The sequence below is a fragment of the Haliaeetus leucocephalus genome, unplaced genomic scaffold, assembly GCF_000737465.1.
Source record: "Haliaeetus leucocephalus isolate CR32 unplaced genomic scaffold, Haliaeetus_leucocephalus-4.0 Scaffold526, whole genome shotgun sequence".
NCBI classification, from domain to species: domain Eukaryota; kingdom Metazoa; phylum Chordata; class Aves; order Accipitriformes; family Accipitridae; genus Haliaeetus; species Haliaeetus leucocephalus.
Window position 1 is genome coordinate 2,961,219 of NW_010972962.1, and position 14,167 is coordinate 2,975,385.

A 14,167-nucleotide genomic window follows, 5' to 3' on the forward strand; every position below is an offset into this window, starting at 1 on the left:
AAATCTGTATTAAATTGTATATATTTAAACATTTTCTTTTAAGAGGTCTTTACTTGCAATATAATTTTTAATACCTAAATTTACATTTGCAGGCAGCAGAGATACCTTTATCTAGAACAGCATTTGCAATGTCACAAGAAAGTATATGTAAGATTGGATGAATGATATATTACATGTAATATTTTACAAAGCAGTCATATTACAATCTTGTAGTAATCATAAGATGTTACAAAGATATTCATTAACCAGGAGGTTTTATTTTAGACAGCATTCTTTACTGTGAGAGTAGGGAGACACTGGGACAGGTTTCCCAGGGAGGTTGTGGATGCCCCATCCCTGGAAGTGTTCACGGCCAGGTTGGATGGGGCTTTGAGCAACGTGGTCTAGTGGAAGGTGTCCCTGCCCATGGCAGGGGGGTTGGAACTAGATAGTCTTTAAGGTCCCTCCCAACCCAACCCATTCTATGATCAGCATATACACTATTCTTATTTGTACAAAACCCTGATTCCAGTACTATTCTTCATAAATCTGTCTCAGATGGTCTCTCTACCTGCCTGATACCATGAGACCCTTGCTCTGGGAACTGGCTTCTCCAGTGTGGCATTGAAAGAATAATTTGACAATTTGTTATGTTACTCTAGCAATAGACTGAAAAAAAAAAGAGACCATAAATAATTGGAGAGTCCTGTCTAAATCAATGGCCTAAACCAGTTTTCTAGGGCAGCAATAAATCTAGATCTCTTTGAAAAATCAGATGTCTAGTCAAGTAACTGGTATAGATCACAGCACACTGAAGCGTCACAAGGAAAAACTGTAATTAATCCTTGTAATGCAGCTCCTATCCATATGTGACTCCTCCGAAAAGCCCTTCTCTGGTATATGTGGCCACATCATGCACCATCCACAATCCTATTCTTCTCTAATGGACGAGCTGAGAGGAGCAGCCAGTCGTAGTGATGTCTTACTGAGAAGGAAGGAGTTGGTTTGGTTTGTACAGTTCTGCCATGCAGAGCGTCCCTCAGCAAAGCAATAGATGATAGGCTGTGGTGAGTAGCAAGTTGGCTTTTATGTTAGTGCCCTTGTTCTAGTCAGTCTTATGCACAAAAGAACAGAGTTGACTTTTTAATTCACTATTGTAAATAAACTTAAAATCTTTGACCAGCTTTGTAAAAGTGAAAGGATGCCACAAAGACCTTTCAAAATCAAACCTTGCGTGCAGATGGCCTGAAAGAGCGTGGCCACCGAGATGTAGACTACGGTTTGATATACGGACATGTCCCTACCTGTCCTGCTGTGAACTGGTCTGTCCATCCTAGAAGGAGTTTGAACAAAAGCCGGAGGAGCTGAGTGCTGCTGGGGCAAGTGCACAAGTGATTAAGAATGAACACTAATGGGCTGTGCAATGATTAGGCAGCTGCAAACATGGCTTTGTTTGAAGGCCAGCCACCAGCCAGGTGGAAGGGACCTGCTGAGAAAACTCTCCCAGGTACAGCACAGAGAAGTAGAGGTTTTGCACAGCCAGGGTAAAAATAAGTGTGGTGTCTGGCTTGTAGCTGAGGGACTGAGAAGTCTGCAGTTGTTTGTGCAAGAGGTTGGGGCTTGCTCTCTCAGGTTTCTTTCCCTTTAGCTGAATTATCTGGCAGCTGCAGATAAACTCAAGATGATGCTCTGTTCCCTTACTAGAGGCCACGCACCACAGCAAACTCTTCCATGTCTTATTCCAACTTTGTATATGAGAACAGGGTCCTCCAGCTATGACAGCATGTTTGGAGAGATGCAGCGGGATATGCAAAATGTGCCTTCCCTTTGACTTAAAAGATATAATGAAGGGTACCCTATCACTGATAAAGAAGAATAAAACTTGTAAAATTTGCACACTGGGGACTGATTTAAACTTACTTTTCCTTGGCCTCAAAGTTTTGAGGCTTGACATACTTGCGGCTGAATGGTTTCCATTTGCTAGAACCCTGGAAAACATTTAAAATGTTAGTTCTAAGTAGCCTTTTTGTTTTGGTTTGGTTTTTTCTTGCTTTAAAAATAGTTGGGCTTGAATATTCTGGAGCAAGCTATGAGATTACATACTTTTTAAAATGTCCAGAATAACCATAACTGGCACATGCTCAGAGCATTGATTCCACCCACTACAAGAGGAATCTTCTAAGCTTCTGCTTGTTTAAATACAAGGTGAAACATAAGTCTACAACACACTCATTCAAGATATACAGGCTGAAAAAAACCCTGAGAAACGAAACCCATAAATCTTACCTTAATGTTGTTTTCACGATACTTGTGCTGTTTCATTAAATTACAATTTTTGCTTAGGACATAAATTCTCAGCATAAGTTTGCATTTTGTTCTATGCACATCTTAAGAATACAGCAGAAAATACCATTGCTTAGCACATTAACAAAAATCACATTATATGAGAGGTTTGTCAAAATACCTGTATACTACGTTATATACAATTCTGAAAATCCTTCTTTCTTTGACTTCTAACATGTTACTCCCCAGAAAACCAATCTGTTTGTCTTTAAAAGTTGAAATACATAAAATATGCTGATAACACAACTTGAACAAAAATATTAACTTTTTTAATTCCACTTTTAATTTCAAAATAAGATGGAATGGATCACCGTGTGATGCCAGCAATTCTTTTTTTAATTTTTTTTTTTTTTTTTAACTAACTGTCCTTGATAAGGGAACACGTGAATATTGTAAGTCCTAGTGGGGTCATTTCCCCAAGAAGATACGAATAGGGTGTACTCACATTGTGGATAAGTGTATTATCCCATGGTGCACTATGTTGTATGCTCCCATGTACAAAAAAAAAAAAGCACGCGTAGAAATGTGTATTCTGATGGTTGATACATAGCTTTTAAAATGTAGGTATTCACAACTCTCAGGTTTTTTTATTTCTCTCTGATAAAAAGTCCACATCAGTTAGAAGCTCAGCTGACCGTTGTGATGGCTGGCGTCTTCCCACCTTCCTCTCCTTCAGCCCCTTCGGCATCTGCTTCCACCTGATTGAACTTACCAATCTTTTTCAAACTCTCCAGCGCAGACTTCAAAGTGTCCTTCAGGTTGTTCTCCAGGACCCACCCTTCGCTTTCACATTCAGGGTCTTCGGGATTTGCAATGCTTTCCAGAGAGGTGTGCAGAAGACGCAAGCCAACCATCACGGACATCTGTGCCATGCAATGGAAAAGACAGGCAAAGTCAGGCAAACCTTTATACCCTTGCCCGCATCTTCACCGTCCTCCGCTACCAGCAGCCTGGGCTGGCAGCGTGGACAAAATGCCAAAGGCACGAAGCAGATACAGCTTAAGGGCTGCGGGAATCTTCTACGTGAGAGGAGCTCCGGAGCAGCCTTCCCCCTTGAGATGGCCAGGAGGGGTGAGGGGGAGCCGGCAGGAGGAAAATGTCCCTTCACAGGTAGGAAAGGAAAGGGTGGAGGTCTGAAATCAGTGAGCGCCAGGGGAAGCATGACCGCCGACAAGCGATGAGCGGGTGCATCAGCTGACGAGGGAAGTACGTGCTGGCTGCTGCGGAACAGCAGCTTTCGGTGGCCCTGTGCACCGGGGGGCTTTCCACGTACCCCGTCACAGGGTCGGCATCTCCTGGGAGATTTTAATGAGAACTCTGCTCCTGTGCACTGCATGTCCATAAAGCTGTTTATGTGTGCAACAACATCCTCCGCCACTATGCACTTAGTTTTAACTCTAAATATTTTTACTTCACATTGACCTTAATATGTTTGGCAAGTATATTAATCTGATCAAGGAAATATTCATGAATCAGCGTCTGTGCAGAGCAGAGCAGCGTTAGGATTTGAGCCATCAGCTTGTCTACTTCAGATTCTGGTTTTGTTTTTATATAGGTATGTGCAAATAAGGAAACCAAGGCACTAGGTGATTTGTGTCTCTCACTGGTTCCATCTAAACCAATTTCTGTTTCTGATAAAATATTTACTAGTCCCAGCAGCTCTGACTGAGACTTTTTCTGATGTATTATGCTGATGTAACACCCCTGACACTAGCAACAACCCAAACCTGCCTCCAGAGAGAAAGACTGGTTTTAGCCAGTCTCCTGCCTTCTAACACCATTCAGAACAATCTGACTTCCATTGTTGTGGTGCTTATGAGGAAAAATTATTGATCTGTGAAGCAGAGAAAGACGGAAAAGGCAGCGCCCAGAAGAGCCAGCTTCATGAGGTGGTAGAGCAGGTGGTGAGGATGGGGCAGCAGTTAGATTAGTTTACTTTTGCATGTGCTAGGTAAAGCTAAGATCGAGACCACTTATTGTTGTTAATGACCTCATAGGATTTGTTCTTTAAGGGAACTACAATGCCTCTGTTATCCTATCCAAATTCCCAAGGAGGTGATTACCTCTGGTCCTCCTAAACCCTAATGGCTGAAGAGATCAGCACCCCTGGGTGTTGCTTATCTGGCGGCACAGCTGAGGACCATGGCAAGCTGCCCTGGACCTGCAAGGTGCTTCTCCCTGCTGAGGCTTTTGAACTAGAAGTGGAGGAAGCTTGCAGACTGTCATGCAGGATTACAGCATCGAGTAGCTGGGCAGATTTGAGGTTGGGATTCAGCCATGTAGTGTGGCCGATGGCAAAATTCACATCTGGCTTTTGGACCCATGGGACTGCTCAAGCATGTGTTTCTGTGGACCATTCATTAGCCTATCTACGCTGATCATGCTGCTTGTGTATGATCAGTGTCTCCAAACTCTTGGAAGACTAAAACTACCATTGATTACTCTTGAAATTTTCAGATGTTCATGTTTCTCTGCTTTCACTCAAGACCAGAAAGGGAAAAACATTGGTCAAACAAACAAGCTTCATCAAATACTTCCATATCCAAAGGCAAATTTTCATCCTGTTTAACATAGGAATGCATGACTCGCAACACCTTGGTCCCCAAAGAAGTTTCTGCTGGCCCTGAATCTGGAAATATTTTTCCAGTCTCATTTTGTTGTAGATCTACTCAATACTACAATGACTTAAATCAGTTGAAACACTATTCTATAAAAGTCATAAGAAGCGACAAATCGCATCACACTAGTCTTGAGATTTAAAGCCTTTGACATCTTCCTTTCAATCTGAGCCCCAGTTTTGCTGCTTTCAGACTTGGGACTAGTATCTTTCATGGTTGTTGCAAGTAAAGATTGATAGGGCTGGATGCAAAGATGGCCTCCACTTTGTTCTCTGCTTGTGCTACCTCACTGCATGTCAGCAGAAGCCTTTTTTTGTGACTGACTTACTAAGTCCCACTATTTGACAGCAAAATTAGCTGTACTTACAAGCTTCCTGGATGGCTCTAAGTCACTAAATATGATTGTGCTTTAAAAAAAGAAGGTGCTTGTGCAGAAGGGAGCAGCTGACCTGCTCTCGGATGAGATTCTGTGACATTTTCTCTCAGTTTAAGACTTCATTTTCTTAAAAATCTTGCTCAGAAAGATTTCGGGTCCCAAGGGTTGTTGAGATTTCCTAAAAGCAGCGCAAAAAATTCGGGCTCTCATCACCTCCACTGACCTGAGCCTGCCTTCTCTGCCGGATAAGAGAGTCCAGGAAGTTGGAGAAAACTATCTGGTAGATTAGTCTATCATCTCCTACATTATAGCATAGAGCCTTGGACCATCAGTTTTGCTGAAGTCCTGCACCAGGGAAGGAACAACCCCATGCACCTGTATATGCTGGGGGTGACTGGCTGAAAGCAGCTTGACAGTAAAGGGCCTTGGGGTCCTGGTGGACACCGAGTTGAACATGAGCCAGTGATGTGCCCTTGCGGCAAAGAAGGGGAAGGGTATCCTGGGCTGCGTTAAACACGGTATTGCCAGCAGGTCGAGGGAGGTGATCCTTCCCCTCTGCTCAGCACTGGTGAAGCCACAGCTGGAGTCCTGTGTCCAGTTCTGGGCTCCTCGGTACAAGAGAGATGTGGACGTACTGGAGGGAGTCCAGTAAAGGGCCACTGAGATGATGAAGGGACAGGAGCACCTCTTCTGGGTGAAGAGGCTGAAAGAGCTGGGAACGTTCAGCTTGGAGAAAAGAAGGCTCAGGGGGGAATCTCATCAATGGTACAAATACTTGAAGGGAGGGTGCAAAGAAGATGGAGCCAGGCTCTTTTCAGTGGTGCCCAATGCCAGGACAAGAGGCAATGGGCACAAATCAAAGTGCAGGAGCTTCTCTTTGAATATCAGGAAACACTTTTTCACTGTGAGGGTGATTGAGCACTGGCACAGGTTGCCCAGAGAGGTGTTGGAGTCTCCCTTCTTGGAGATATTCAAAAGCCATCTGGACATGGTCCTGGGCAACCAGCTCCAGGTGGCCCTGCTTGAGCAGGGGGTTGTGGACGAGATGGCCTCCGGAGTCCCTTCCAACCTCAACCAGTCTGTGACTCTGAGTTGTAGACCTGTGCTTAAACACAATCCAGCAGAGAAGGCCTGGGCGTCAGGGTCCCAAAGGTAGCCCAGTCTTGCCAAGTGATGATTTCCCCTGGCCAACAGACAAAATGTCATGAAAACTTTTGTCATTTTACAGCAACTTTAAAGTAGTAGGAAGAACAAGGCCGCAGTGTTTCTCCAGGACTAGGTGTGGGCAGGCTGGGCTGGTGTATCCCCCTGCACCACAGCATGCTCGGCCCCTCGGTCTGTGCCAGCAGAGCAAACTCTGTCCTTCTGGAGGGTCCCTGCTGCCTGTGGGCTGGTTTTGAAGATTACCGGGAGTTCACTCCCAGCATTCAAGGTGTCAGAGAGTCTACTCTCCAGTGCACGATGTGCAATGTACCTCCCGCTCATGTCTCATCGGTCTCTTGGGTTCCCACCTCCTGGCGCTCAGTGCTGGGCTCCCTCTGGGGCACCACATGTGAGATGAATCTCAGGGTCTTGGCCGTTGCAATAGCTGTGGCCTATCAAGAGCCACGTGTTTATACAGGTGAAGGACCTGGAGCATCTCAGGAACTGGCTAGTACCCTCCTTTCCTTTTGAAATGCTCTATTCAGGGCACCCTTGAACCCCCCATTTCCTCTTTGCTGGCTGAGGCAGGTCAAGAAGACAGCTAGGCTTGCTCTGCTTGACCTTCTGCAGCGAAGCCCATCTGTTTGCCAGGGTTTAGCCTGAGGCGGCTTAGCTAGAGCAGGGTGTGATCTTCTTTTGTCACTCTCATGACCGGTTGTCACTCATGGGAAGCCTACAGCTTTTGCTAGTAAAAGCAGCATGTGGATAATAATGTATTTCCAGAAAATATGACACACTACATTTTTTTTCAAATAGAAGTTCTGATACTTCAAAATAGGTTCATTCTTCCTTGCACCTAATATAGAAACGTTAAACCTAAATGGCCTTCCCTGAGGTCCCTATGCCCATTTGACAAGTTCCGTTTTTCTACAGCTCAAAGTAACAGCTGCGGTTAGTGTTTCCCTCCATGCTCTGTCCCCCTTCTCACACCTCAATACCACCAGCCCAGCTGGAGGAGTCCTCCGGTGGCCCCCAGAAGGGCTTTGCTGGGGAGGTGCTGTGGCCATGAGTTCACAGCGGCTCCAGGCGCAAAGCAAACCAGGACACTCCTTTGCTTTTGCACTTCTCTCTAACTTCTCAGCAAGCCAGTCAAAGGGAAAATGAGAAGCATGGAGCCAGCATGTTTTGCTGGGTTTCACCCTGGTCAGACTGACATCTTACCTTGGCCGGGAGTCAGGACCTCTGCTGCGCTCCTACGCAGTATAAAACTGTTTCCTACCCGGACTGGAATTTAAAGAAAGTGGTTATATTTCAAGGGGAACTAAATTAATGTCTGCTTCCTGCTTTGCTTCCTCCTTTCAGAGTTTGCCTTAAAAGCAGAGGGAGTTTGAGACCCAAATCTGGACCCTTTATAGTAGAATATCAAGCAAGTCATAAATATTCAGAAGGACAAATTAATATAACCCAGGATTTTGCTATTTCTTTAAAGCTTTACCCCAAGAGTCGTCTGATTGCCCGAAAAAAAATCTCACCTTCTATTTTGAAAAAGGTAAAGGAAAAAAGAGAAGATAGTATTTCTCATTATGCCACAGGTTGAAAAACATGCCCAGGTGTACTTTGACGAGTTAGAAATAAAATATGGCATTTTTATCCCTGCTATTAATGTTAAAGCATCACTGTCGTTAATCTCCTGCAAGTCAGCAGAGGTGTGTTACAGGTTTCTAGCCATGATTTTTCACAGCTGGCATTAGTATTTCTGTGCATATTTCCCCCAAGTTTTTAAATTTCCTTCTGATTTTCATACACAGCTGAAATTGCCTTCCCCTCGAGAACTCTTCATTTGAATCTGGGCTGAGACATGAGCTTCTCTTTCTTTTCTTACCAGAACAACAGCACTACAAGGACGTAGTATGTTTCTCAGCCGTGCGGAGTAGTTGTTTTTAAAATAAAACAACATGAAGTAACTTTATGATATTTTTTTCAGTTCACAGATTATTTGGGTAGGTGTTTATTTTCTAAAAAGCATCTTCATTCCTGGAAGAGTGTAGGCCAGTCCTTGTATCAAAATATAATGCATATTTTTTTTAATTTGCATTTATCTATCTAAATATTTAAAAAGCTGGCTGAATCACTTAAAATAGGCCATGTCATTTGCAGCAGCCATTTCAAGGGTTAGAAAGGGTCTGCTGCACTCCATGTCGCATAGTGAGCTGCACCCTCCCCGTTTGCCATCTGGTCCTGCCCTACCTCCTCACCCAGCACCTCACACGCCAGCCCTCGTGCCACTGCCAGCCCACGCTCCCTGCGTATTAGTATTGGTTAAATACCCTGGCTAGAAAACTGGTCATCTCCCAGAGGCAGAAGGATGTGTTTTCCTCACATCGAATGAACAGTATTTTAGCAGCAAAGCTGCACGTCGGGTTATGGTGCCTGCAAACATCTGCACTGGGCAGTATTGGCACCTGTTTGCATATGCACAGCGGTTTCGGGAAGCAGAATGAAATAAAATTAATCCATCTGCTTCACCTAAACCACTTCTTGTGACCAAAATCACTGGCAGAGCTGATGAAGGACCTTAAACCAAATGCTGCCCTGAAGCTGGACACTGCGCATGGCTCTAGGTCTTATTTTCATCAGCACATAAACCCCTTAATTGCACTTTCTGTCCCACAAATTACTGCCGTCTCTTTCCGATGTGCTGCTTTGTGTACTCTTCATGCCCCACTAATGGTGAAACATGTAAAATTAATGCATTTTGGCAGCTGAGCCCTCACACGCTCTTCCCTGCTCAGCACCCTGCATTTGGCAGAAAATCAGTCCCTTTTTCCCTCTTGCTGTGGGATACGCAAGGCTCTGGCCCCTTGCTCTGAAGGGAGTGTCTGTAATCCATCCCCCATCCCATGCTTCCCAGCTGTGTCTCCAGCCTGGGACCTCTCGGGCCTTACGCAGATGTTCACTATTAGATGTTTTCTCAGCCAAAGAACAGCGGCAGATGATTTATTTTAAACAGATCTCGTCTTTAACTCGAAAGTCCACGCTGAAAAACGCTCTGCCCCTCTGGAGCCGGCGCTTCAGCAAAGCGGGGCAGAGGGGAAAGGGTTACCTCAAAAAGCCAGACGAGGAGGACGACGGCACCCATGGAGCTCATCATGCTGCTGTAGTAGTGCAGGAGGGCTTCCCGGCAGCCACGGCGCCAGAGGTTGAGCTCCTCCGTTTGGTAGTCGTAGCTGTAGTGGGCTGAGTTGTTGGTGACCTGGTACTGGATGCAGGGTCTCGGGGAGCTGGGGTTGCAGCAGCTGAAAGGGACGCCGTCCACCAAGTACCTTCCGTCCACGTTGCTTTTGATCCGACTATGGGCAAGGGCAGAAGGAAGCGTGAATACACACATACACACACACGCACAAGATATATACTGGAGCAGACCTGCACACGAGAGGAAAGCAAAGGCAACGTGGATTTTCCACCATGCCTCCTGGCCATGCTGTTTCTCTGCATCCCCTGTTCATATAGCAGCGATTGTGCTGGGTGTTTTTCCTCTCTGAAATCCTTTTCTATGTCAAGGCTACACTGAGTCTATAATTAACTATTCATGATGGAAACACGCCCTCTCAGGTCACTTCTTCAGAGAAATTAATTTTTAAGAAAAGTAAAGGGGAGAGAGAAATATCAGAAGGGAAATATCAGTCTGGAAAGAGTGATCACAGCACAGTTAGGGTGGAAGGGAGATGCTGGAGGTGACCTGAGCTTGGGACCTTTTCCTTGGAAAAGGACCCACAATAGCCTTAGGACCCACCATATCCAGCTAGACCATTGATCCAGCAAACCTAATAGCTTCTCTTTGATGATAATAGCTTCAGGAAGGGGTTATGCATTTATTCTTGGCTTGGGAAGGTAGCCAGTATTTAAAACATGAAATGTGCTTCAGCAACAGGATGTCCTTGCAGGAGCTCCCCAACTATTGTTCATTTGAGACTGTGGTTGCTCTCCATAAACAGCGATTTAGTCTGGTGCCTTATGAGATGTTTAGATGAGAGATACTTAGAAGGCAAATAGTTCCAGTGGCACTGCAAAAAAAAGACTATGATAAAAGGACTGCAACTCTAACAAATGCCATTTTGCTTAGAAAATGACAGAATGGAGAGCCCCAGTGATCTAGAAAGGTGAAAAAAATCTGAGAGTTGCTGGTAGCTTTCTATACGGATATATTAAAGTTGTGTCATAGAGAGAAAGGTGATCGCAACAGCCTGGTGAAGCAAAATTCCACTTTGCAGTCCCGACCTAAATATATCTAAACACCAAATGCAGTTGAGGTTTTATCTCTAGATGTAAAGTGTGCTCTGAGTTGGGTCTAATTGCTATTGATGTGTAAATGCTCCACCAGTTTCAGAGAGACTGGATCAGGCCTTTGTTCCGCAAATAATATAAAAATCTCAGTGTCGGGGGCGGACGCCCACCTTCCCTGGAATTAAGGAGAACTTTGCTATTGACTTCAAAAGGGGCCAGAATATCCCACTAGGAATGTAAGCAGAGATTGTGCACCACCACGTAGTTCAAACCTTGAATTCACTCATTAACGTCCATTTGTGGATTTTTAATGCCCTATTTCCTGCCTCAGTAGTACAAAGAAATTGCCCTGATTCTCAGTCCCAAACAAGACATCATTTATTAAGGACAATATAACCTTGTTTTCCCTCTGTGCTTTGCCCTTCCACTGCTGCTGGATTAAGTTACGGCTCTCAAATCTCCATATAATGCTGGCAAGGTGAACTTACTATGTTTTCAAGTAGTTATTTATATCATGGGCATACCTTTACTATGCAAATACTCCCTTACTAAATAGTGAATGTATTTCTTATAACCCCGCAGCGCAATAGGTTAAGCCTGTAATAGTTTTCACTATAAAGTCCTAATACAGAATTGCAAAAACAACCAGACCACCCAACAAGTCAAAACAATATGCAGAGAGACACACAAGTGAAATACCGTTTACAGAGTCAGGCAGGGATCCCAAGAGATACACAAAGTTTTTTTCAAAACTATTTCAGACATTTTTAACATAGGCAGCATATTTAAAAGGCAGATTGCTTCCAGTTTACCAGACCTTTTGTGCAACCACAAAGTATGAACGTTAACGAATTATGTTTCCAAAGAACTCTGAATAACGATCTCTTCCTCCAGTGCTTAATTTTTTAACATGTTGTGGGTATTTATGCTCAATGCTCATTTTTTCATTTCAAAAGTTCATTTGTTCTCATGTTTATTTTTTACTTGTGCTTACTGCACCTAACCTGATTTTGAGATTACTGCCTCTTTGGGCACTGACATCAGAGCCATTAAGGTGTTTCTGGTCAACGAGCTGTTCTGGTTTGTATAGAGGAAACTTGTGCTGTTTTCATGTGAGGTTTAAAAAAAATTAGGCATGAGTATATCTACTGAACATGTTTTTATACAGGAGAAAACTTAAAATGCATTTGGCTACAAAGGACACTGTAAAGCTAGGAACGCCAACAGGTGTTGACGCTCAATATTGTCACAGTGCTGAAGCAAGCCACTGAGTGAATATACAAATAAAATTCTAAATCTTAAGGATCTAAAACACATAAGTTATTGGTGAAGTGTTATTGTTTCTATTTGTTTCCATGAGACTGATTAATTGCCAATATCTAAAGTGGAATTTTAAAAGTGCTATCAACAGTATATATCTAGGGAAGTCTTTTTTTAGGAACTTAACAAGTCGCATTGAAATCTGCTTTAGGAATAGTGATGTTCTAATACTTTCCTGTTGATTTTGGGAATAGGTATGTGTGGCTCAATGTAATGGGTTTATAGAGAGGTGAAAGACAGTAAAAAATATTATTTTAAGTCTGTTTACATCGCATTGAGTAAGAGTGAGAATTGTATTTTGGTGCTTTATATTTTATGTCCTGTATAACATTAGAAGAATTTTTCAGGGGAGGAAGCAATCTAGCTGATCGTTTGGGATGCTTATTAAGCAAGAGCAGAGAAAAAATTTGTTTTATACAAAACCCCCTCCAGTCAGTGCCTGTTGGGATGTACATTTCTTTAGTATAATACTGATCAAATAACGATACTATGCGATACAAACCCCACTAATTCACTTACTCTTTCACTTCTTTGGAGCTGAAGTCCAGGTATCTGTTGCTGATCCACTGAATTTCGAACCAATCTTTGAAGCCGTTGTTGCCACAGCATTTGAACTCAATTTGGAGCATGTCGATGGTCTTCTTCATGAAGCATCTTCCGGGGGTGTCTGTGTCCCTGTAGAACTTCATGCCATTCTTGAGGCCCTGGGCCAGCGTGCTGTCCAGAGAGCCCCGCATGAGAAAACAAATCAGAGCAACAAAGAAAATGAGTATGTTAAAGAGGAGACATAGTGCCAGGTAAGGTTTCAGGAAAGGCTTCCACTTGGCAAATTTAGCAGGATCCAGAGAATCATAACAAATTTTGCCAGCAAACCCATTGAAGGCGCAGGATAATATACCCATCAATATCAAAGAATTGGGCACAAAGTGGCTTTCAGAATTGTCCATCACTTCGCTTCGCTTCCGGAGTTCAATTTTGAGGAACAATCCCATGCTAAAAACAATGATTCCAGCAAACACTGAAAACCAGTTCATGAGCCATAGTCCCTGCGCTAGTTTTACCCGTTTCTTCTGATTGAATTTGACTTTCAGCAGTGCCATCTTTGTAATGTGAGATGTTGGAAGACTTCGCAGCCTGGACCCCTCTTCTTGGCGTAAGCGACTCGAGGAAGAACCATTCAGGCGTTGGAAGAGACCCCGAACGGCACGACGGGAAGCGAGCCACTGAACGGTCCTTCCATCTTGAGCTCCCCCAGTTAGGATTCAAGCAAGTAAAATGTTCAAAGATCCCAATTAACAATTTCACATTAGTGAGAATAATGGGCAATTAGCACCTACAACTATTTCTGGTGGTTCCTTCCAAGCAAAGGAGAAACAGTCTCAAGGTTTCAAATGGTTTGATCTGGATCTGCAAGACGTCATTCTAATACCTTTAATCATTTGATCCAATTTGGAGAAATGTCTGTCAACAGATGAGTGGAAATAATCCCTCGTTTTACTATTTAGTAGATTTGTGCTTTCTTATGATAGGCTGCTGAGCAGAATATGAAAAGACAGAGATGCAAAGAGATCTTTGTTGCCAGAAGAATATGGATCCTTTGAGGAAAAAGGAAGAGGGCCCCAAGTTTAATCTTTAATCTTAAAGGCTTGCTTGAATGCATAGATATACTTCCCCTACATGATCCTGATTTATTCATACCTACAGCCAAAACCACCTTTCTAGTCCTTATCCTTCTGTGTTGACCCGAGATGACACCCTGTGGCTTATGTGTTCTGGAAGCAGATAAGCGTGTAGTTTACAGTGACCTAAAAAACCTAAGCTTGGCATTTTCTATTTACTTCCAGGGTTTGTACCATCTCCAGGCCTTGGCAGGAGGGAAGGAGAAAGGAAAAGTTCAGAGAAACTCAATAAATAAACCCCGGGCTGAAATCTAGAGATGCTTTTATAAAAAGCGAGCTGACGTGAGCAGCTTATTGGATAATCACCAGGCCAGGGAGGGGAGCAGGGCTGCCCAAGGAGTCCCGGGAGCTTACACCAGGGAGGAATTTCACCCAGCAGCTGGGGAGCGACCCTCCGGCCGTTGTCACTAGCCGCTGCAAGGGAG

General features: G+C 43.8%; 1 protein-coding gene across 1 annotated transcript; it reads right to left on the reverse strand.

The window, feature by feature from the left end:
- Positions 1-1,949: 1,949 nt before the first annotated feature.
- PRPH2 (peripherin 2 (retinal degeneration, slow)) lies at positions 1,950-13,792 on the reverse strand. Its single transcript, XM_010576457.1, has 3 exons — positions 12,583-13,792; positions 9,563-9,809; positions 1,950-3,185 (listed from the first exon to the last, which is right to left on the reverse strand). Exons 1-3 carry the CDS (start codon positions 13,161-13,163, stop codon positions 2,949-2,951), a joined length of 1,065 nt encoding a protein of 354 aa, XP_010574759.1. The 5' UTR covers positions 13,164-13,792; the 3' UTR covers positions 1,950-2,948.
- Positions 13,793-14,167: the final 375 nt, after the last annotated feature.